We start from the raw sequence: 25928 nt of genomic DNA, 5'->3' as shown, positions 1-25928 counted from the left end.
CCAGTCAACCTGGAAATCTGGCTGAACTACAGACAGTGTTTATTCCACCATGAACCTACACAGAGGACTGTAAAATGAAATGTATAATATGTTCGTGTAAAAGATACAAAGATAAATACATTATCTGAAAATCAAATGAACTGAAGTACGATCTCGTAAATGCATGATTTTATTACAAACTTAATACAAGCGCAAATTGAATTGAGATGTAAAATTTGTGTTTTACAAAACTTGTTTTCCTTCTTTGTCCACAGTAACAACAAATGATTCCCACATTGCAGACTTACATTTTTCTGTGAGCTTTTGTTCATGGAATTCATTTTTCTTAAGTTTCTTTCACGTCCTTCTTAACCAAGTCCATTACTCCGACTAATGAAACGCCTTCGATATGGGTCATGTGTCTGCTGCTGCGCTCTGCAAGCCATGTCATGTGCTACTGGGGGAAGCCAATCCACGCAATAGGAATTATAAACAATGATTTTTAGTACCAAAGAGAGCCTCTCTAATAGTAATCGACAGTTTGTGTATTACCGAGTAAACAAAATTGGACCCGACGGGAGTGTTGCGTGACAATTTAGCACCCGAAAACCTGTTTGGTACGGGTCAGGTCTCGGGTCCGGGTAGACCTGTGATGACCACTAGTAAGGATGTCAGGGCAATACTTCAATCTATTTTTGCTCCTATGATGAGGTTTTAACCAATCACAGGCTAGAATTTCTAAGCACTGACAAATTTTTTTATTTACTTTGTTGAGAAGGGAATCATTGGAAGCTTTGGTTTTAGTGTAGAGGAGATCAGTATATTGGCCAAGTGATAGATGACCCCTACATATACATGAACAAAGGCCATTGGGGCAGTTATTTGTCCCTCCCCAGAGAGTAAAGGCCAAATGAAGTAGGGTGGGGGTTGTTCTTGTTGGATGCATACTTAAAGCCCACAGTTTCATGTGGCAACACTTCATAAATATTACTGTCAAAATGCATTCTTACTGTTACTTATTTCTAACTAGGTACTGACTGCTACCTAATTTAAGTGCATTTTATGCTTGACATTTACAGCCATTCTTCCATTTTTAGTTTATCTTCTCCAAGAATGAAGAAAAAAGATTGAAGCTCTTTATTATCCTTCTGCAGATATTTTCCCTGGGGGAAAAGTAGTTTTTTGACCATTATTTTTTGGTCTGGAAACCTAATGTGTGCAAATGTTGATTTGTCATTTACTGTATGAAAAAATGAAATCCAAGAGCAGTCCCTTCACTTCTGTTATCTCATGACCTCCCATTGTGAATCAGGTCAGTCAAAAAAAATACCCTTTAGGAAAACAGCCTCTTATTTTGGAGCAGGCTTAAAAAGCTATCAAGTGACTGATGTTCTTTGCAAAGTTTACAGGGTTATATACGCTCTTGGTCTGCATTGTGCCAGACTGTAGTTATGAAGGGAGGATAATTGCTATAGTGTGGGCTGTAGCAGCATGATAACTTATCTGCTTTTTCTTCTGTTGCTTCCTTGCATGTATGTTGTACTTCAGATTTGAAATATGCAGATACAGACAATACTATAGACGTAATGGTAGTTAGGCCATTCCAGCTCAAGTGGACAAAATTCTGGGGAGGTGTTTCCTCCATTTGTGGTTGATGACCCCCAAGTTATAAAGAAAATGGTTTTAATGCATTATCAATTTTGCTATACAATATTGATAATTCGCCTTGATACTTCACTGATTGTACAGTACAGTCTGATTTGGCATGCATTGACTCAATAGTGAAATGTTGAACATCCACTAAAACATTTGCCTGTGCACATATCAAGAAGATATGTTGTTATGTAAGCTGTATACAGAATGACATGTGCTAATGGGGTGATCATGTAGTACTTTTTATTTTAAAAGACATTCAGTGGTTGTAATCTTATTGATGCATGTATAATCTATATAGCATTTCTCATAATACATATTACACTTATGAAACTTTACAGGATTTAATTTTTTTTTCAATTTGGGTTTCTAAGCTATAAGCTGTTGCATATGGAGATGTTCTGCACAAGCTGCTGTTCTTTTAAGAACACTAATCTCCATTGGAACTGGTAAAGATCTACTGCTTCTGCTTGCTTCTCTGCACAGTAACAGAGCTTACAAAGATTTATATCATAATTTGCTCATCTCCATCAGTCACAATGATGTTGAAGCTTAAGATTTATGGAACAAATAATGACACACACATTAAAGAGCAGACCACTCTAAGGAATGTGAGTTCTTCCTAAAAGCAAAGTATTATGATCAGTCTCTTTTTGTAGACGGTGCACTAAAATTGAAACGTAGCTGCTGTAAATGAAGGACAGTGCCTGTTTCTAATAAATGGACTGCCTGTTATTTTTTTCAGCCAAGCTTATAAAAATATCTCCCAGATATTTGCGAGGCTTTAGTAGCATTTTTGCATTAGTGAATGCTAATGTTTCTTGAAACTAATGCACTGTAACTGAACATCTAGTGTCTAAGTCAAAGAATCGCACCTGCAAATAGTGATTTGTTGTAATAGTTTTATCGCTCACCACAGTGTAACGCTTTGCTTTACAGTGATTTGAGTTTGAGGGCACTTCAGTTGTACGGATTTACTTTTCTCATTGATGTTTGGTACCTAGAGTTTTGAGGATTGCATGGCCATACTGTTTAATATGTTTCAGGCCTATCTCAATTATTGGAATTATGTAATTCTTAATTGATGCACGTTTCCTTAAAAAAAAAAAAAAAAGGTTCTATATAGTTTATATTATAAATAGGGCTAGTCTCATATTTGTTGCAGATGGTATGGCATGTGTGTGTCAGTGTTTGTGTTGCTTATATATACCACTGCAGGACCCTAAATTGGCAACACGTAATCACATAATCATTTTATTGTTTGGATTCAAACACTTCCTAATACAGGTGCCTCTATTTGCTGTAGCTGAAAGGACACTGCGGCATTAATTGCCGTGAATAGACATACTTTTTGAGGGGCATTGCAGCAATTAAGAAGGCAATTGCTGCATGGCCACCATTAATTTCAAGCCCTGCCACTGAGATGCAACATATCTTTACCAAATGGTTCTAGGTCTTTCATCACTGCTTTATCAGGGAAGTCATTTTATTCAAACTTAAATTGACTAATTGTACCGACTTGTTGGATATGCTGTCATTTTTCATCTGAACATTTGTTTGATATAAATAAATAAATAAATAAATAAATAAAAATTTTAAAAAAAATTGCCATATAACTAATGTTGGGGGTGTAGAATGTCCAAGCTATTAGAGTAGTGCTTTTTTTGTCTTCCATGAGGTCTCTTTTTACTAGTGGTTCCAAGTTTAAACATGCATGCTTTATTTTAGTTGACTACTCATTGCACGAATGCTGCTTCATGGTTGCATTCACACTGGGTCCGGACTCGGTCTGTTTCGTTTCGTTTTAAAACAATGTATTCATGTGCTTGCTGTTCACACTTATCTGTGAGCAAAGGGACCAAGGTTGTTTGGATGCAAACTAAAGTTTGTTTTCTTGGTCCTTCTCCATTTTATTTTATTTTTTTCAACGTCGAGCCAGTTTTTGTTCACAATATAGTTTAAGTGTAGTCAGTGAATTGGGTGTTTACAATATCCTGCAAGGCATAGTGAAAGATGGCAGCTGTTCCTGTTTTTAATATAGCTTTTTTATACTTAACTTTTTTGTGAATTTTGTCCAATTCGGCTTGGATTTTGGTCTGACCAAATTTCTATCAGAGCTTCAGTTTCTCCCACTGTCCAGATTGCCACAGTGAAACTGGGACTTTTTCTTCAATTCACTGATGCCATTGCAACTCCTGAAGCCGTTAAAATAACACAATAATAGTTTAAAATTTAAAAATCAGGTGAATTTTTATTGCAGATCATAACTCATTATGTTCTTTATATTGTCATCTAGTTGACACATGTTAAATGTACAAAACGCCAGATTTCAAAAAGACCATATTATTATTATTATTATTATTATTATTATTATTATTATTATTATTTATTTCTTAGCAGACGCCCTTATCCAGGGCGACTTACAATCGTAAGCAAATACATTTCAAGTGTTACAATACAAGTAATACAATGATAGCAAGAAATACAATAACTTTTGTTCAAGTGTGACAAACCACAATTCAATAATACAGCAGATAAGTGATAGTTACATCAGGATGTGATTAAATACAAAGTACTACAGGTTAAACACTTGGCAGATTACAGTATTCTGAATTACAGGATTAAATGCAGTAAAATAGGGGGCAGATAAGAGCAAAATAAAGCACATTTACATGAAGGGTGATAGTGTCCCAGGATACAAACAGAGGAGTTCTACAGGTGCTGTTTGAAGAGGTGAGTCTTAAGGAGGTGCCGGAATGTGGTCAGGGACTGGGCAGTATATACCATATATACACATTGCTCACCTGTAATAACACGGTAGGGTCGTGGCTACCATTTGCTCCACAATGCCATTACAGTAACCCTTTTATACTCGTTATAAGGCAGAACACAAATAGCACAGCGTTGTAACTATGGCTCCCCACTATAGTGTTGTAAAGGGTGAGCACTGGTGTGTGTGTGTGTGTGTGTGTGTGTGTGTGTATATGTATGTATGTATGTGTATGTATGTGTGTGTGTGTATATATATATATATATATATATATATATATATATATATATATATATATATATATATATATATATATATATATATATATATATATACATACACAGTGCCTTGCAAAAGTATTCAGACCCCTGACCAATTCTCTCATATTACTGAATTACAAATGGTACATTGAAAAAAACTGAAATATCTTGCTTGCATAAGTATTCAACCCCCACACATTAATATTTGGTAGAGTCACCTTTCGCTGCAATAACAGCTTTAAGTCTTTTGGGGTATGTACCAGCTTTGCACACAGTGTCAGAGTGATTTTGGCCCATTCTTCTTGGCAGATTTGCTCCAGGTTGTTCAGGTTGGTTGGACGACGCTTGTGGACTGCAATTTTCAAATACTGCCACAGATTCTCAGTGGGATTGAGATCAGGACTTTGACTGGGCCACTGTAGGATATTCACCTTTTTGTTCTTGAGCCACTCCAATGTTGCTTTGGCCTTGTGCTTGGGATCATTGTCCTGCTGAAAGGTGAATTTCCTCCCAAGCTTCAGTTTTTTAGCTTCTCTCACAAGTCTCCTCCTTGTTTGAGCGCTGAGTTTTGAGGGACAGCCTTTTCTTGGCAGTGCCTGGGTGGTGTGATGCAGCTTCCACTTCCTGATTATTGATCCAACTGTGCTCACTGGGATATCCAAACACTTGGATATTATTTTGTACCCTTTCCCTAATGTATGCATTTGTATTACTTTATCTCTAACTTCTGTAGAATGCTCTTTGGTCTTCATTTTCCTTCAGATTCACAGACTGACCAATGATCCTTCAACAGTGGGGTTTTTATCCAGAAAATGTGACAGCGACTTTAATGGTTCACAGGTGGAGGCCAATGGTAAGGTAATTGTGTCCTCGTTAGGGCAATTTCTTTCATCGGTGTAAACTGGGAGCTTCCACAGCACAGGGGTTGAATACTTATGCAAGCAAGATATTTCAGTTTTTTATTTTTCTTAAAAATATTTCCCAACATAAAACCAATGTCACCTTACAATAATTCATTTTGAGTTTCAGTGTTTTAAAATAAAATATCAAACAGAACGAAATTTCAATGTACCTTTTGTAATTCAGTAATATGAGAGAATTGGTCAGGGGTCTGAATACTTTTGCAAGGCACTGTGTGTGTGTGTGTGTGTGTGTATATGTGTGTGTGTGTATATATATATATATATATATATATATATATATATATATATATAATATATATATATACAGACGTGCTCAAATTTGTTGGTACCCCTCCACAAAAAACGAAGAATGCACAATTTTCTCTGAAATAATTTGAAACTGACAAAAGTAATTGGCATCCACCATCGTTTATTCCATATTTAATAGAAATCAGACTTTGCTTTTGATTTTTTATTCAACATAATATTGTCAATAATAAAACAAATGAAAATGGCATGGACAAAAATGATGGGACCGCTAACCTAATATTTTGTTGCACGACCTTTAGAGGCAATCACTGCAATCAAACGTTTTCTGTAGCTCTCAATGAGACTTCTGCACCTGTTAACAGGTAGTTTGGCCCACTCTTCCTGAGCAAACTGCTCCAGCTGTCTCAGGTTTGATGGGTGCCTTCTCCAGACTGCAAGTTTCAGCTCTTTCCATAGATGTTCGATAGGATTCAGATCAGGACTCATAGAAGGCCACTTCAGAATAGTCCAATGTTTTGTTCTTATCCATTCTTGGGTGCTTTTAGCTGTGTGTTTTGGGTCATTATCCTGTTGGAGGACCCATGACCTGCGACTGAGACAGAGCTTTCTGACACTGGGCAGTACGTTTCGCTCCAGAATGCCTTGATAGTCTTGAGATTTCATTGTGCCCTGCACAGAATCAAGGCACCCTGTGCCAGGCGCAGCAAAGCAGCCCCAAAACATAACCGAGCCTCCCCCATGTTTCACTGTAGGTATGGTGTTCTTTTCTTTGAAAGCTTCATTTTTTGAACATCGAGCTGATGTGACTTGCCAAAAAGCTCCAGTTTTGACTCATCTGTCCAAAGGACATTCTCCCAGAAGGATTGTGGCTTGTCAATATGCATTTTAGCAAATTCCAGTCTGGCTTTTTTATGTTTTTCTTTCAAAAGTGGAGTCCTGCTGGGTCTTCTTCCATGGAGCCCACTTTCGCTCAAAAAGCGACGGATGGTGCAATCAGAAACTGACATACCTTCACCTTGGAGTTCAGCTTGTATCTCTTTGGCAGTTATCCCTTGGTTCTTTTTCTACCATTCGCACTATCCTTCTGTTCAATCTGGGGTCGATTTTCCTCTTGCGGCCGCGCCCAGGGAGGTTGGCTACAGTTCCATGGACCTTAAACTTCTTAATAATATTTGCAACTGTTGTCACAGGAACATCAAGTTGCTTGGAGATGGTCTTGTAGCCTTTACCTTTACCATGCTTGTCTATTATTTTCTTTCTGATCGCCTCAGACAACTCTCTCCTTTGCTTTCTCTGGTCCATGTTCAGTGTGGTGCACACAATGATACCAAACAGCACAGTGACTACTTTTCTCCATTTAAATAGGCTGAATGACTGATTACAAGATTGGAGACATGTGTGATACTAATTAAAGAAACGAATTAGTTTGAAATATCACTATAATCCAATTATTTATTATCTTTTCTAAGGGGTACCAACAAATGTGTCCAGGCCATTTTAGAATATCTTTGTAGAATAAGCAATAATTCATCTCTTTTCACAGCTTCTTTGCTTTATTCTATGACATACCAAAGGCATGCAAGTATACATGATAAAATAGCTTTTCATTTCATCACTTTTCAGGAGGAATGAAGCATTATTTCAATGATCTGTAAGGGTACCAACAAACTTGAGCATGTCTGTATATGTGTGTGTATATATATATATATATATATAAAGATATGAAACTGTAATTTTTTGTGAAGAATCAACAACAAGTGGGACACAATCATGAAGTGGAACGAAATTTATTAGATATTTCAAACTTTTTTAACAAATAAAAAACTGAAAAATTGGGCGTGCAAAATGTAATTCTTTGAGAATTAATTACACTGACTTTGCCACATTCAGCATTCTCAATAATGGTGTGTAGAAAAGAAACCAATGTGAATGTAGGCTCAGTACGTCCCCGTCCCCCCACATTTCAATGGTTGAACATCATTCTCATTTATCACAGTGTGATGGGGTCTGTACAGGACTGTTCCAACATGAAACATTGGAATTTACTTTTGCATTAGCTCAAGCATGTGTCAATTAAATCCGTAAGAAACTGTAGCTACATATTGAACAGAACTGCTATAGATGTTGAGTTATCTGGTGAAGTCAAACAATGCTGGCCACAGAATAAAGCATATTCTATTTACATTCTCTCCAAAATTAGCACTTATTTCACTGTCATGGTAAATTGCAAATGTGTAGGTATATTTTGGGTTCATTTTAACTTTTACTTCAAATACCATCCATGTTTCAACCTATTCCAATTCTGGGCTATATATAATGTAAATTAACATAAATAAAACAAATGTAAGGATTTGCATTTTGTGCCTGTCAAATCAACCTGGGGAAATTCAGCTGAAATGATATACTGTAAACATTTGTATTCCTTTCAATTTGACAGGTTATATTTGAAGCTGAAGTCTCAGAAGGGAAGATGGGTTACATTGCAATTGATGACATCCAGGTTTTGAGCTATCCATGTGGTAAGTAATTATAGTTATGGTAATTATTCTGCTCCTGGGTTCTTGGTGATGGGTCTACTTTGATGTATATAAATGAAGATAAGTAGAGAAATGACAAGCTAAAGGTAAGAGGAAAGATGGAAGATATCATCTGCAGAGGTTGTGAATGTGGAACATAATAAACATGGACAGATGCTCTCCTAAAAAAAAAAAAAAAAAAAAAAATCCTATCCAGAGAAAATGTTCACATATAACAAAAGAATTGTCACTTTTAATTTAATGGTTACCATAGGTGCTTAACCCATGGGGTAGAAGGGGCAAGTGCCCCCCCCCCCCCCCCCCCCCACGCACTTTGAATATGAGGGGGGGGGTCAAACGATATATTGTGCCCCTCCCACTTTTTTGTGTTCATTATATATGTATTATACCTTGTTGTGTTTGGTATTGGTTTGTCTTTAAAAGGTTTAAAGTAAAATATAAAAATGGAAAAGTATTCAGTATGGGCCACATTTTATAAACAATCACAATACACTCTCCATACACAAACATATTGTTTTGACCCAAGGTCTGCACCATGGATAATGTTAGCTAACAAAAGTAAGAAAAAACTTAACGTGAATGCGAACTTGGCAGTCAGTCAGGAGAGGCGACTGCACTAAATATTAATACTTAAATTTAGGCATGTATTTTCTTTATTTATCACTCGCCAAAATATCTGAAGGAAGAGAGTATAAGACCATTATTAAAAGAAAAAAGATAAGGAAGAGAGAGTATCAGACCGTTATTAAATTAAATGTTGGATTTTAGAATTAGGTTCAATTCCCACCTGTATCTTTTACTTTTTATTAACTTAGATTAAGCAATAATAAATATCAAAGTGGCATTTTAAAATCACATAAGCCTGATTTACTTTAATGAAAAAGCTGGCTACAATTATTTTGATCAAAAACTTGTAATTGAGTTGTTCTTTGCTGATATTAATTTTCAGCTTTCATATAAAAACATGTGTACTTACTAATTTAAACTTGCATTTGTTTAATAATAAACATTTAGGTATATTATGTACCTGTGATTGTAACAAATGTAGAAATAAATGCTGATTGATACGTTTCAACCAATTAGCATCAAGCATTGCCAGGTGAGGGCGGGTTCTTATTGTTTCAACCTATCAGCACCACATTGCACTGCTATAGGGAGTGCTTACTTTCCGAAAGTCTGGTAGCAGCTGGTTTGGCTGTGGGAATTGAACTTAGTAATGTCTGATGGCAAAGTGAAAAAACTGTAGCATCCAGCACAACATTTACAACAAAGCTGAGCAAGGAATATTTTAACTGTTGACATGCATATTTCAATATATCTATCAATAAACAAGTCATATTATAAAATGTTGTACATGTTATTGTTTGTGTTTTTTTCACACTTCCCTTTAATAAGCTGCATATTGGAATTATAGGTCCTGCACAACATTGTGCAGACATTGAAACTGGTTCTTATTTTATGCTGAAACACCTGTCCAATTTTGTGGGTTTACTATTACACAAACAGTAATGTGGAAAAGAGTGAACAGTTAAAATGTGTTTTTACCAGAGCGTCTTGGCAAAAAAAAAAAAAAAAAAAAATTACCTTTGACCCCCCCCCCCCCCCCCACACACACACACTTTTAAACAAAGTTAGGGGCCCCTGATGGCTTTTATTTATTTCACATCCTGAGCAGTTTAATTTAAAAATTAATATGGCCGGGACACCCCAGTTAAGTAAATGTCAGCATCATTACAGGCACAATTGTAGGAAGGTATGTCTCACAGTTAATGTATGTGGTCCAGTGTATCTGTTTAAAAAATGCTGAATAACCAGGGACATATACGGACATAAAAAAAAAAAAAAGTTCTCAATTAAGTTTTTCAAAAATAATTAACCCAGACAAAAAGCAAAGCTACCAAGCACTACTATATTTGAACAGTCTAATAAGCCTTTATTAAAAGGCATGATTCTTTGTGATGGTTAATTAAAATGAAATAGTGACTGAATAGAATCCCTGGTTAATAAATTTCATACTGCATCAACTATTGGAACTATTGTCAAGCCATGTATTGCAGCAGCAAGCATATCTGGTTGTTCCTCTAGTGTTTACACTTTCCAGATAAAATAACCTGTCCACAGTGAAACATACTGTACCTCTGTCTGACAATTAGGGCATGCATGATAGAACAATGTATTTTCTTCATATCAGACTAACACATGCAAAGGAATTCATTTGGAATGCTAATGCATATTCATAATACCTGTTGTAGATCTGTTTTCGCAAGGTTTATATCCAAGGCAGTTTTTCTTTATTTTGTTTTTTATTTTATTTTATTTTATTTTTCTTGGTCTCTAATTCTTTGGCACCCTAGTTTGGGCCATCATTTTTGTGCTTGTATTTTATTATTTTTTTTTAATAATCTGGTTTTAAATATTTGGTTTTCTGAGCATTTTCAAATAAAAATAGCTTAATTATGACTTGACGTAACATCACCTATTTATCACTTTTTCATATGGGCTTAGATATAATTATAGAACTTATCCATATAATAACTAGCGCTTCTGATTTTCAGTTTTAACTGATAAAACAAACAAAAAAAGATAAGTCCAGATACAAAAAAAATGTAATTGGTGTATATCCAATAAACACCGGAAAAACAGTGGACAGCTTACTCAATTCATGGTGACTTCACCCTTTCCCAGTGCAGTTGGGCAATGTCCCTCCTTCCTGACTTGTATGTTGCATTGATTTGTTTTGAATACTTTAAACCCAACTACTGAGTGGCAGCAAATTCCTACATTTCTATTGTAAGATTATACATGTGTGTGAGATTTAAAATGAGATTACTGTTAAAAGCAAGGGTTGTTCTTGCTCAATAGAGTTAAAGCTATATTAGTTGGATAGGGAGGATTTATGAATATTCCTTAAAAACACGATAACCCCAGAAGAATATGCCTGTGACCATAAGGATTTAGTTGTGGAAGACCGCAAAGGAAAGAAGGTACAAGTACTGTCGAGTTACTATACATATAGTGACAAAAAACCACCCACAATAATTTCATACAGTATATATAAAATGAAAGCCCTGGGGAGAAAAAAAAAAAACATCTTGCTACTTGAAAAGTGGAATACATAGAACAAAATTGAACATAGTTTTCATGCTGCAGTTTTTCAACTGCAAATCTGTTTGTTTGTTTTTTTGTTTGTTTTTTTCTCCTCTTGCAGATAAGTCTCCTCACTTTCTGCGACTTGGTGATGTGGAAGTCAATGCTGGACAGAATGCTACTTTTCAGTGTATCGCTACTGGGAGGGATGCAGTGAATAATAAACTATGGCTGCAGGTAAGGTCTACCAGCATATGCTTTGTACAACAAAAAAAAAAAAATACTGTAAGTCACCCTATACAATAATTTTGATGTCTTATCCAGGGAGCACCTTTTGGTTTTAGAAACCTGGTATATTGTTATCTAGTCATGCTTTTTTTCCACGTTTGGATCAGTGCTGCTGATCTCTCTTTACACTACAGAAACTGGTATATTTAGATAGATTATGTAAATACAGATCAAATGTAAAGCTGCTGCCACACAGTTTCCACACTTAACACAAGATTGTCTAAAAATCCATACATTAAGTCCCTTGTTATGATCTTGAAATACCATTGTCCCATATTAAAAATATTACGAAGAGATACAGGGTCAGGTGCATCCTCAGAGATACCCTCTCAATCGAGGACTTTGTCAAGGACATAGCAAAGGTGGTTGGACCATCGGACATTGTGGCGGCCTCCAAAAGTGTTTTTCCTGAAATCCGCGGCTGCTGTGAGCACCGCGATCGAGAGGGGTCTCGCAGTGGTGGTGATGTTTATCCCTGTTGAACCGCTCGCGAGCCTGGGTACAAGGGTCTGAAGGACGACCTGCTCAGGCTGCACTTGCAGGCCATGGGGAGAACAAGACAGCCATCCACCCCATTCCCCTGGGCTGCAAGGACCAGCCCCTTTGTCATGTCCTGTCCTTCTGATGCCAGGTTACCATCCACCTGGCAGCGGGGGACATGGTTGAGGGGAGTTTTGTGGTCCCCTTCGAGGGGACCAATAACATTACTTTTATACTTCTTGGAGGAGGTGTGGTGTTACCACTGCAAAGAGCTGGGGCACCAGAAAAAGAGGTGCCCAAAGCTCAAGCAGGGTTCCAAAACATCTGCGCAAGCACCGTGCCTCTCTTACACTCCCCCCCTCTAAGGCGCCTGCAGGCAAGGGTAAAAAAGTACCTGCCCATCTCTCAACATCCAAAGGGAGAAAGGGAGACGAAGCCCTTGAAGTGGGCAGACCATCTGTGCCACCTGGTAGTGGGCAGGGGAAGAAAGCTGCTGATGGGGCTAAAACACCTGCCCCTCTCCCCAAAACATAAAACTTCTGAAAGGGAAAAAGGAAATGCTGCCCCTGAAGAGGCCGCACCCTCTGTGCCACCCAAGAGTGTGAAGGGGGGTAAGGCGGCTGATGTAAAAAGAAGGCGGCAAAGTCCTCTGGGGGAGTGAAGCAGGGGGTAGAGCCCACCACCACACCATCCAGTATTTGGTTGTAGGGTGTCCCTGAGAAGATGACACCCTCGCTGGAGCCTCATGCGAGGACAGGCGGGTAAGCCGCCTGTAAAACAAAACACCTCACCTCCCCAGGGATTTGAGCCTTCAACCACCGGAGGAGTAACTGCTCCTGTTGTGCCTCCTGGGACGGGCTTTCTAATCTGCCCTCTTCTCTCTGGATCCCGTCGACTCAGACGCGTGCAGAATTCTTTGGGATGGGCTTCCCAAGGTCAGCCGGGGCATCCAGGACGAGTTTGATACCTTACAACAAATCGCTAGTCATTGATGGGCTGACCAGGGAGTTCTACAAGACGTTTTTGGACTTGCTCGAGGTTGCCTTTGCGCAGGTCCTGGCAGAAGCCTATGAGACCGGTGAGATGCCCCTTTATATGAGAAGGGCAGTGATTACTTTGCTGCCCAAGAAAGGGGCTCTCCACAGCTTCAAAAACTGGTGCCCTGTCTCGCTGCTGTGCACAGACTACAAAATCATGGCCAAAGCGACTTTGCCAGAAGCAGGACTGGTCAATCGGTCGCGGTCCTGTCTCTGGATCAGGAGGCGTTCGAGAAGGTGGATCACGGGGGACGGCGCTCGGCGGATCGGACACAAGAGTAGTCCTGTTGGCATACGCCAGTGACGTACTCCTTGTAGCCTCCAATCTGGTTGATCTGGAGAGCATGAGGATCTGCCAGAGTTTCCTCTGCTGCGTCCTCTGCCAGGATCAACTGGAACAAATCCTCTGTGTTACTTGTGGGTCCCTGGCAGGTGGACACCCTTCCTGTCACGCTCCAGGACATCAAATGGAGCACGACCAATATCAAGTACTTGGGGGTCCACCTGAGCCCAGCGGAGACCTCGACGCAGCCAACTGGGTGGAGTTGGAGGACAAGGTCACAGCCAAAAGCAGCAAGTCTTCCTGCATTGTTTTTTGAGTCATGTTGAAAACATCACAAATTTCATTCTTCCATTTGCGTAATATTGCACGTTTAAGACCGTCTCTGTCCATCTCAGATGCAGAGAAGCTGGTTCACGCTTTTATTTCCACACACATTGATTATTGTAATGGTCTGTTGGCTGGGGTGTCTGGCAGGGTTCTTCAGAGAATCCAGCTGGTAGAGAATTCAGCAACTCAGGTTTCAACTAGAACTGCTGGATCTGAGCATGTAACCCCAGTCCTGGCCTCCCTCCATTGGCTGCCAGTGAGGTTCAGGGTTGATTTTTTTTAAAGATTTTACTTCTTACCTAGAGGGCACTTAATGATTTGCCTTCGAAATATCTAAAATACCTCCTACATGTTTGTCCCCTCTCGTGCCCTGCGATCAGCTGATTTTAAATCTTTTAGTGGTTCCTAAAGCTAGGCTGCAGCCGATGGGTGACCGGGCTTTTTTGTGTTATGCCCCATGCCTATGAAACTCAGTGCCACTCATTGTAAGTGAGACCCCTTCTCTTGATGTTTTTAAATCTCACCTGAAGATATACTTTTACAATTTTTAATTTTGTTTTGCTGGGTTAGTTGTATTGTTACTGTTGTACGGCACCTTGATCTTTTGAAAGGCGCTGTATAAATTGAATAAAGTATTATTATTATTATTATTATTATTATTATTATTATTATTATTATTATTATAAGGTTGCTGCGAGGCTGAGGTCCTGGTTGGGTCTGCTGAAATTGCTTTCCTTCAGGGGCAGGGCTCTGGTGATCAGCCAGCTGGTGTAGTCTTCTACCAGGACCTGCTCAAGACCTGGAGCATGTTTTTCATTGGCTGAGACACCGTTCCAACAGTGGGAAGAATTCCTTCTGGAGCCCCTGCTGCACAACCCCCATCTAGGCATCGGAATCCCCTGTGGTGCGGAGGCTGTTGATCGAGGCCAAAGCGACCAGTCTAGGATCTGGATCGTGAACGCTCGGCGTGCCTGACTTCTGAGTCGCTGGTTGCCAGGGTAGCTCAGGGGACTATCAGAATGGCCCGCTAAGCGATCCAGGAGTGCAAAGCAGCATTTCACCCAGACTCTCAGGGGTCCTCTCTCCCCGACTCCAGCTCCCCGGTCCTCCTGATAGAACCAAAGGCAAGGGACCCTCAGCCTCCCCTCGAGAACAACCTGAGCAGGATCTTGCATTTCTCATTGTCCCCCCCACCCCCCTTCCGTGTTGAGGAGAACCCTGAATGCAATGATGTTCCACACCCTCCATTTCCTCTCCCTTGTCTCCCACTGAGACACCGCTTGGCGAGAGTCCCTAGTGGGAGACCCTGGGGACTTGGTATGGAGGGTGCTTCATGGAGCGCTCGCAACAGGAGAGATCCTGCGTCACTTTACCGACTCGGACGCCGCATGCCCTTTCTGCGGTCAGTGGTTCACATTTATTTTCTGTGTGCCAGGCTGCAGCCATTCTTCCTCCTCCTGGAGAACCTCCTGCTGCAGTTCTGACTGCATTTTTCACCTGCTCTTTTTTGATTTTTGAGCACCCTGTTCATGACTCCACCAAGAAGAGGGACCTCCTGATGATTCTGCTCCTGGCTCTTGCTAAACTGGCCATTTAAAAGACCAGGAAGCGCAAGAACACCAGGGAGGGTCTCTGATTGCAGAGCCATGTTCAGGGCCCTTGTCCATTTAAAGGATTGCTTTAGAGCACGCCCACGCGGAGTCTACTGGCGACAGGACGGCCTTTGTCAACCAGCGGGCTCCAAGTGGCATGCTCTGTACCGTTTCTTTTGGTTCATTATTACAGTTGAACATTTAATTTACAGAGTTTTTATCGTTTTTTTCTTTAAATTTAGTTAATGGACAGTCTTTGTTAGCACCTCCTTTTGTTTAGGGAGTGCTAAAGTGAATCTTTTCATTAGCTGTCACACCACCTTGAGTAAGCCTGATCTCATCTGATCTCCAAAGCGAAGCAAGGTTGGTGGTTAGTACTTGGATGGGAGACCACCTGGAACATCAAGTGGTGTTTGATAGCTGTTGTAGTCCCCCTACTGGTCATTAAATAGGACTACTACTGCTGCTTTAATAAATAGGTTAGTCAGTACAATGTGTTTGTGATTTGAGCCACCTCTCCAGTGAAATAAAGCATGTCATCTTCACACCTGGGTGTTGAAGATTTTAACTGTATTGTTTATATTCTTTGCTTTTGTTGTATTAAAGACTTAACTTTTTTTTTTTTTTAATCTAACAGAAACGGCATGGGGAAGACATTCCAGTGGCACAGACAAAGAACATAAACCACAGGAGGTTTGCAGCATCATTTCGATTACGGGAAGTGACAAATCTGGACCAAGACCTGTATCGCTGTGTGACTCAGTCTGACAGAGGCTCGGGAGTATCTAATTTTGCTGAACTGATTGTTCGAGGTACAGTATTTACCCTCATTCCCAAATTATGAAAGCTGAAAAATAGCCTTATAACAGCTTGTATGTAGTTTTGAAAATTGAAATGCATATTCATTTATTAAAACCCAGGGTCCATCTCCTAAGCTTTAAAATGTAAGCCACACTACCTCAAACCACATATAATTTTGATTGATGAATAAATAGTAATATTCTAAATGCAAATCATTAATATGCTAATTAGGGATCAAAGTAGTATCACATATTTTTCAAGTTGAACCCCTGTAAGTCAATGTTTATTTATGAAGGAAAATAACTAAATGTGAATTTGATACAGTATGCAAAATATATTACCAAGGGGAAAATATTGCAGATCATTTTATGTTGTGATATGTAAAGTATGTTTGTTAGTGGTTCACAAATTATAGCATTAGAGATATGAAAGGTTTACTCATTTTTTTTGTGTGCATTTCTCAAGGTTTATTTCTATCAAGTCAGATGTTAAACAAATTGGAATATTTCTGCACTATGAGCCAAAGAATATACTTCTTGTTCATCTGAATGACTGTAAAGCAAACTCTTATTGGTAACGGGGGGCCAGAATGCCTAAGGGCTGTGCAACCCTGTTGAATATTAACTAAGTTGAATATTAACTGTTGTGACATGTCCTATATCTCGCTGGCACTTTAAATCTGACATCCTGCTATGAAGATGCAAAAGATGGTAATTTTAAAGGAAATTTTGAGGCCATTGATTGGGATTGCCTTTAAGAGCTGGCATTGTGTTGCCTATTGTTGCTGATGACCCAAGGGTTTTGGTTTATTAGTGGGTCTTCTCCCAAACTGGAAGTGACAGAGGATGCTTAGGGGCATTTTGGTCCTGTTTGTAACAAATGAAAATTTCAGTAGCAAGGAGTATTGATCGGTGTGTTCTTACAGCTGGGGGAAAAAACATGATGAAACACAATTTACTTTGTCATGTGCTTACTATTCTTGAGTAATGACGTTGCCTTGCGCTTGCAAAAGCTAAACTTTATTGACAGGGCAGCTTATTTGGAAGGATCTCTTGAAAAACATGGCCTTAAGTGTTCTAAATTGATTTTTATCTTGTGGGGAGACTTCATATTTTTCATTCTCGGAGCCACACCCAGATATTTGATCTGAATGGTTCAGGGATTTTCATATACAGTATACTGGACAAAATATCGGAGACACCTGTAAAATGTCTTACTGTAAATGGATTGCCCTTCACATGATTGAAATTGCATGAGTCATCATTGGGAAATGGCCACACATTCTTCTTAAATCTAAACTTTTATTCACACCAGTTGCCACTTCGTCAGTGCCATTAAAGATTGTCCTTTTTTTTTTTTTTTGCTGTGTCCATGCCATATATTGTACATGAAGGATAAATATACTGAAAAGTTCTTGTAAATGTTGGAAATGTGCGAGAAACTTCTCCATCAAAGGCAGCTTTAATAGATGAAATCCCATATTACAAAAACTTGAACATTTGATGGATCCATGAAACATTTGTCTACTAGACTACACTGAACAGCTGGCTGAGTCTCCTTTGACCTTCCATTAGGATATTTATCTGAATGTGCTCAACCCAAAGATAGTCCTGGCTGGACAGGCTAGAAATCAGCAGCTTTCTAGAAAAAGGAGCTACATGTGAAATGGTCAATATCTCCCTGGATTGTATACCTAGTTCTTTATTTATTCAAATATAAATATTTACCAATTTTAAATGCCAAAAGCGAGATGTGACAGTCAAGTACAGAGGAGAATTGAAGATATTTCCTTAAGTTGATTAATAACTAGCTGCCATTGTTTCCTCCTGTGAACAAATTGTATCCGTTGACATCTGTGTGCTTAGAGAGGGGTTGTTAAAAACTGTGCTGATTAAGTTTGGATTGGTTGATGCATGGTAATGAGTAAAAAGGAGGCATTCAGAATTCAACACTGATGTCAAAAATGCAAAGTGATAAAAGCCATATATTAAAAATAATCTGAACCGGAAACTGAATTCTAACCTGCCACTGGGGACAGTTTGATTTATTAAAGTTTTATAATAGCTTTCATATGGTGCGGAATTAAAACTCTAAAGGCTGCTACCCGCCAGACAGGATGTGATACGCGAAACTGTGCAGAGATGTGACAAAATTAACAGAACCTTTACTTTTGATAGGTATCTTTAACACCCCAAGCGACAAGACAGGTGACGCAGGGGGCGACGCAAAATAAATAGGATTGAATCCTATTTTATGCAATCTGTTTTGCGACAGCTAGGGAATTGAGCAATCGGAGAACAACTTCAATGCACGTGATCCAGCAGGGTGAAGCAGTATGCAAAATGGCATAGGAAAAAAAGAGTACTTGCCATGGAAAAATACCCAGAGTTTTATGACAAGATCATAATTATAAAGATACATATTTGAAATATAATGTATGGGCATTCATTTCAAAGGAACTGGATAACCCTGGTATGTATGATTTATTGCCATGTATGTTGAAATACCATCAGAGAAGATATTCATAATTACTACATCATGTTGACAAATATGGACCAGTCTTGGTCATAGTTTTGTCAATAGAAATTTGTAATAGTTTTATAGATCTGACAGTTTTCAAATCTGTCGCTTTGCTTCTGTTGTGTGTGTGGTCATGTTGCTGTGAAAGTATCTTGTCGCCCAATGAAAAATCGCATCTCGTCTGGTGTGTGGCAGCCTTAAATCTTCTACAAATTTTATAATACACCATTCTTAACATTAAGGCATTTTATGTAAAGTTAAAACAGGGGTGGGGGGGTGAGCACATTGAGTGCATATATTTAGAAATCAAGCTTTAGATGTTATCGTGTGATATGCTAATCCAGTATTTTCATAGACATCAACCCCTTCAATCTGTGATGCCAGAAGTCAGGTTCCGATTGCCACTTAGATTTTGTTTTAAGGCCATCCCTGCTGTCATTATTTCCTGAGTGTCATTTACTTCAAAAAGCTGTATCAGACTAGTACATTTATGAATAAATGAAGTCACTGTATTGCAACACTATTTTGATCAAATGTCAGCCTCAGCAAGTGCTCAGAAGACTGGATCGGCAATAAAAAAATCAATTACTATGAGAATGGCTCTGTGGGTTAAAGACATTACAGGTTCACGCTCAGTTTTGCAGCGCCGTGATGATACTTAGTAGCAAATCGGGAATGATGCAAAAGATGGATGAGACAGAGTTCAAGGAGCAGTAATGCGAGGGTCTGGCACTATCATTCCAAGCTGTCTCAGCGGCATGATAGATGGGCTTGTAGCAAGATGCAATAATACTAGATGATGAAAGATTTTTCTTCTGCTTTCCCACCACACTGCTCACTGTCTACCGGCTGATGCGCCAAAGGCATAATCATTCCTGATTTGTTATTAAGAACCAAATTGCTGTATTTAAGCAACCGATGCAAAGGTGACAAATTGAGCAGGCTCACTACAGGCAGGTGTTTTTGAGAGAAAGTTAGTTGAAGTCATTGTATGCTTTATACATTTAATTGCACAGTATTTTATGCATAGCAGTTGCTGATTGTGCATGTGGGGGTTGGGGGTGTTGCGCTAATATAGTTAGCAATTTGTTGCATCTTTCAATTGCATTTTGTGTGCATTCCTGATGTTATGAAACATGATAAATGGTCCAGTCCGTGTGGTATGAAATGGATAATTGGTTTCTGTGTCTAAGTTGTTGCTGGAATGCTTTTTTTTTTTTTTTTGCTGCTATTATAATTGAATTTATCTTGTTAAAAACATGGTTTGCAATAAACCCATGACCTTTAATCATCATTGCTGTTGTGTGTTGGGGGCATAGTTTTACTGATGTACCCAGTTTATTTGCATACACTTGTTTTGTACACCATTTTAAACGTGATAGATTTCCTTACCCCTAAGTTGTTGTGGTGGTAATGATTATGCTAACATTAATACATAGTCATTTATCTTCTGAAAAGCTGGGATAGATTTAAGAAACCTCTTAAGCAACAAAATGTTTCATAGAGGATTAGGGAGGACAGCTGGTAGGCTTTGCTTACTGGCAGGTAAGAGAATTAATAGATATTTTACTGTAAATATAACAGAGTGTGACCACCTTTAGGTTGGAATATCTACCAGCGAGAGGCGTTTATACAGGCTGTGATTCAAGGGTTGTCAGAGTTGTTCTAACAGTGCATTCTGTATTTAACCAGTTTTCATCCTGGGCTGTTTTTTACTGTATAACCAAGATTTTTGCATTCAAGTGTACCCTTACACCCATAAATAGAAACGTACTAATTTAATACAATGCTGCAGACCTGGGGTAAATTCTAATTCTAATTGAAATTACAGGACAATTGTTTGCTTAAATTGCAATTGCAATACAATTACAGTGTTATTTTGTTTCATTACAATTCGAGCATATCAGAAGTTCGCCCACAGTGGTTACTTTTAAATCAAGGCTTAAGACTCATCTTTTATTATTTAGCCTTCTGATTTGTTATTTTGACATGGTTTTTTAACTGTTCTATCATTCTTTTTTATGTATTTATTTTTATGAGCTTTTTTGTCTATTTATATCTGTCTTTGTAATTGTGAACTTGTGTGAAGTGCCTTGAACTCTGCGGTATGAAAGGCGCTCTATGAATAAAGTATTATTATTATTTATTATTATTATTATTATTATTATTATTATTATTATTATTACAAAAGATATTGGCCAATCATCTGAAACCCTCCACTACAAAACTTGGTTTAAAGCACAACTGGACTGTCCAACACAACAACGATCCAAAGCACACATCAAAATCTACTTCCGAATGGTTAAAGAAGAATACAATCAAGGTTCTGGAATGGCCTAGTCAGTCCCGATCTAAATCCGATTGAGAATCTTAAGTATGAGTTGAAGGCTGTGCACAAGAGAAGTCCTCAGAATTAGAATCAACTGGAACAATTTTGCATTGAAGAATGATCAAAAATCACTAGAGTCATGCCAAAAGCTAATTGACAAATATCCTACTTGTTTAAAAGAGGTTATTATTGCTAAAGGTGCCTCAAGTAGCTATTGATTTCATTTTCCTTGTCAGGATATATATATATATATATATATATCTATATATCTATCTATCTATATCTATATCTATCTATATATCTATCTATCTATCTTTCTATATATATCTATCTCAATCATATTTTCTCGAAGTATAAGATGAGAAATTTAAACCCAAAACACAATCCTGGAGTTGGGGAGGTCAACTAATACACAAGCAAACATATGAACTGGTCTATAATTTATAGTAAAAGCCTATATTTACTGATTGTGATGACCGGCAGCAGAATGAATGCTATGGAGGGGCATGATGATGATGATGATGATGATGATGATACCTTTTGTATTGCGTGGCCCTGCAGCATAGTGCTTCTGTGGGAAACAGCAGCACCTCCATTGTTGTGGGCAAATCCTTGTTGCCCTCGTTTGCTTCTAATTTCTCTAAAAATAAAAACGCATCTCAAGCAAAAATTAATCCCAGGTTTGTTTACAACCAGGAACTATCACATAACACAGACACAGTTTCATTGAATTACAGCAGATCACCGCACCCCCCACATTCCATTGAAATACATCCATCCATGTGGGCTAGGAAGGAAGTGGTGGTGGGGGGGGGGGGGGGGGGGGGGCTTGTATACTAAAATAATGCTATTGTAGGCGATACAAAAAAAAAAAAAACGTACTGTATTGTAATACAGGGGAGGGGTGGTGTCGACTTTTAAACAAGGTCGACTTTACTAGAGCAACTACCAATATATATATATATATATATATATATATATATATATAAAAAATATGCACGCTTTCTGGTCCTGAGATAATGGCTACATTAAGTCTCGCTTGGTCGTGTAAGTTAATTACATGATTACAATAATGTTTAAAATTGAGGTGAAGAAAAGGCTACAATGATGCATGGGATATAAAATTGAGAATACAGAACTTTGTGGTATCGCTGCAAAATTGTTCCTTTCATTTGAATGCTTCTGGCAGTCTGTAACTGTCAGTAAGATTTTAAATGGTTTTAGCTGCTCAAAACTTTTCTACTTTTTACCTTTTAATTATTTTGGTTTATCCTGCATCAAATTAGATTTAATATGTTTATTTAATTTTTGCATTTATTTGTGTGTGTGCTAATAACTGTTTTAATATTAGCCAGGCTAATAGTATTTCGGCATTCTAAACATTAGGACATCTCCAGTGATAATAGTGCCATAATGCTTTTTAGAGTAAGCTGAATCAGGTTTTGGCAAAGGGGTTGTCATGCTAGCAAAGTGATGTTCACACTTAATGAAGATTGAAATACTTGTAAAAGCTGATCCACCTTTCTTGTAGCTGTTGAGTCTTAATACCATGGTCACACATCGGTAATTTACCTTGTACTGGATTTAACAGTTTTCAAACAATTTATGTATTTATATATTTTTTTGTTGGGGTTGGGTGCCACCGATTGCTCAACCCACGCATAAATAAATAAAATATTAACAGCTGTGAAAATAGACATCCTAGCTAGTTTATGTCCTGAAAAAAGCCTTCATGTGCAGTGTTCACTTTGGCATCCAACTCTGCAGAAGTACCACTCGGTGATACTGGTGAAAAACTCTGGAAGTAAATGCATACTGCAACATCATTAAACTACAACATTTGGCATCTTCCATCGGTCTTTACACTTAGGCATCGATTTATAAATAAACAACTGTTATTTCATATATTCAACAACAGCATCTCTCCTGATCCCCTAGCTTTATTGCTAATTAAAATTTCTGCGGTTCGATATTAATTTTAAAATTATTTATATGACAGCGAGTTTAACATGCTCCTGAAATAGAAACATACCTTTTTTTTTTTCACCATGATTTATTTGATTGGATGACATTTATCATCTTGTATCAGAACAGAACTAGATGGAAAAATGATAAAGGACCACCAGAAGAGATACAATATTGTATGACATTAGTGGATTTGTTTTATTTGGAGTTTTGGCAATTTTGTACTCTTGTTTATTGAATTATAAGAATAAATCAAGTTTCCAAATCAAATTTTAAAACAATTTCTGCCGCGTGTGTTCCATGAAATGCTAATAAGAAGAACTAGATAGATTGGATGATAAAATTATGAGTGAAGAACATTAATTGAAAACTAATGTGACAGCAGTGTAAAAGTTTATCCAGTGTACAGGGATTACATGCATGAGCAGGTGTGAAGAGCACTTCTGGGATTCTCTGTTTCACCATATTTCTAATTGTGTTAGGACGAATATTAATAATGCTGCAAAACAATTACTTGCTCATTTATTGTCTGATTTAAAATTCATGCATAATTTAGCTGAACTAGGAGTTATTTTATAAATGCATGTATTTGCCCTCAAGCGGCAAACAACAATAGTGTGTCATTCCTTTTTAGATTTTTTCTGGGTTTTTTTTTCAATTCTTTTCACTTTTTTATTTATTTATTTTTAATGAAATTGTACTTATGATGAGGTGGTATTCAATGACTTTACAATTCTTTTCAAATGCAGTCTGGATTGCCCCGAATCTAATAGAGATGAGTCACTTAATTTGCACTATCAAAAGTTTTCACTATGTTGTAACCTCAACCTGCATATTTGTTTGACTGCCCTGCAAATGTTTAAGGTGTGTTGCAATGAGTACTGCATTACCTTACTGTCAGGATTAGTCCAGTGTGCTGTGGTTATCCCCATTATAGTTTAATTAACTGAAACAAATGAGGGTAATCTGGCATGGAAAATCTACCCTTTGCTGAACACTGCATTTATCTATGATACTCATTTGGATTGAAAATCCTTTTAAATCCACGTGCAATGAGGTGTGGCAGCTAATTGCTTTGTAAAACTACTTGGTTAAAAATTGAGTCTTAATATGACAACCTTGCAGAAGAACTGGCATACCGTAAAACGCAGTATGATGCATTCCATGCACTTTGTCATTCGTGTAATGAGTTTGTTGTATTATACGCTTCTATGGATAAGACACACTATTTTAGCAACCCACAGGAACAAGCAGTATACAGTAGGCTACTTACTCTGCCTTAGCACAAAAAAAGCAGATCAGGTTCAATGTCCTCAACCCTGGAGAACTTGGATTGTTTGTTCAGTGAACTATGTTTGAAAAATATTTAGCTTAAAGAATCCTCTTTGAAATTAATTGTAAGTCTAGATTTCAATTTAATGTGATGCCTCCCTCCCTTTGTCATCTCTCTACCCTGCATGGCTTCAGGTAACATTTAATGTGACTTGTTCTGATTTAACTTTTTTTTTTTTTTTGTATTTCAATACAAATCTGGTTAAATTGAGCTTTTGTGTTATAGTATTTGAAACAATGTAAAATGTCATCAATATATTTGGAAAGGGCTGATACATTTTATGGTACTATGTTGATATGTTGCAGAATTCAAAATACAAGCTTGTTGAATTTCACAATTAGAATAAGCTTATGAGTTAAAAGACCATCCATTTTCATACCACATAGCTGTTCACAAAGTTTTTTGTTTTTTTTTAAACTTTGCTGGTATAGCAATTGAATAAAGCATTATTTCCTTGCATTTTAAAGATCGCTCAGTGTATTGGATATTACATTTAAGATGAGGTTATGTAATCAAAACTCTATCTCAGTTATTGCTACTATTCAAGAAACCGTTATATTTAAATTATATTAAGCTTGTTTTCTTAAGTACTTTACAGGTCTGTCGTAACTCTTTTTATTCAGGCTTGCACAATCATGTCACAATTGCATCAAGCTTGTAAAAAAAAAAAAAAATCCAAACATGCATTTTCCAACAGTGTTGCTGTTGTATTTGTGCCATAATTGAAAACAGGAATGTAGTTTTCTATCTTTATAATAATTTACGACAGGGTACTGTACGTTAGTCTGTACTATAAAAGTCAACGTAACAATACGAAAGACTGGTGACAACTAGGGTCTAAGTTCAGCATTACATCCTGATTTGTTCTAGGGGAAAGTCCTAGCAAATTTAACCAGACACACCCCAAAACATAAAGAACCACTATTACTTCTAGTATCGCACAATCCACTGGATAAGAGGGATAACTGATGCGAAGAAGTTTCTTTGATTAATCACCTAGGAAACATGGTCATCTGCTTGTTAACATCAGCAATCCACAACTGTTATATTGTTGTCTTTTGTGAGCATGTGCATTTTAACATTTTTTATTCGATAACCTATTAGAATTGGATGAATCCATTCACACCCTATGTACTTAAGTATTTCTTATAGTAAATCTTATTGCTTTCTCTTTAACAGAACCTCCTCGACCCATAGCCCCTCCTCAGCTGCTTGGTGTCGGACCTACATACCTTCTTATCCAGTTGAATGCTAACTCTATTTTTGGAGATGGGCCTATTATATTGAAAGAAGTGGAGTACCGAATGACGTCAGGGTCTTGGATTGAAACCCATGCTGTGAATGCCCCCAACTACAAACTGTGGCACTTGGACCCGGACACAGAGTATGAGATTAGAGTTCTGCTGACCAGACCTGGGGAAGGAGGTACTGGTCAGTCAGGCCCCCCCCTCATCACGAGGACAAAATGTGCAGGTAAGTAAAGTTAACCTGACCAAACCTGAGCAAACTGTCTTG

At 37.9% G+C, this 25928-nt stretch overlaps 1 protein-coding gene across 15 annotated transcripts in view; it reads left to right on the top strand.

Annotated features, from left to right (window-relative positions):
- LOC117402914 (receptor-type tyrosine-protein phosphatase kappa-like) overlaps positions 1–25928 on the top strand; it is a 206625-nt gene that overhangs the window by 82330 nt on the left and 98367 nt on the right. For all 15 annotated transcript variants that reach the window (XM_034004568.3, XM_034004565.3, XM_059024017.1 and 12 more), the window contains exons 4-7: positions 8272–8353; positions 11580–11695; positions 16103–16277; positions 25593–25886. In XM_034004568.3, the coding sequence (XP_033860459.3) occupies positions 8272–8353; positions 11580–11695; positions 16103–16277; positions 25593–25886 (667 nt within the window). The remainder of the gene's footprint in view (positions 1–8271; positions 8354–11579; positions 11696–16102; positions 16278–25592; positions 25887–25928) is intronic.

The sequence above is a fragment of the Acipenser ruthenus genome, chromosome 5 (genome assembly GCF_902713425.1).
Source record: "Acipenser ruthenus chromosome 5, fAciRut3.2 maternal haplotype, whole genome shotgun sequence".
Taxonomy (NCBI): Eukaryota; Metazoa; Chordata; class Actinopteri; order Acipenseriformes; family Acipenseridae; genus Acipenser; species Acipenser ruthenus.
This window is presented reverse-complemented; position numbering and strand designations above follow the sequence as displayed.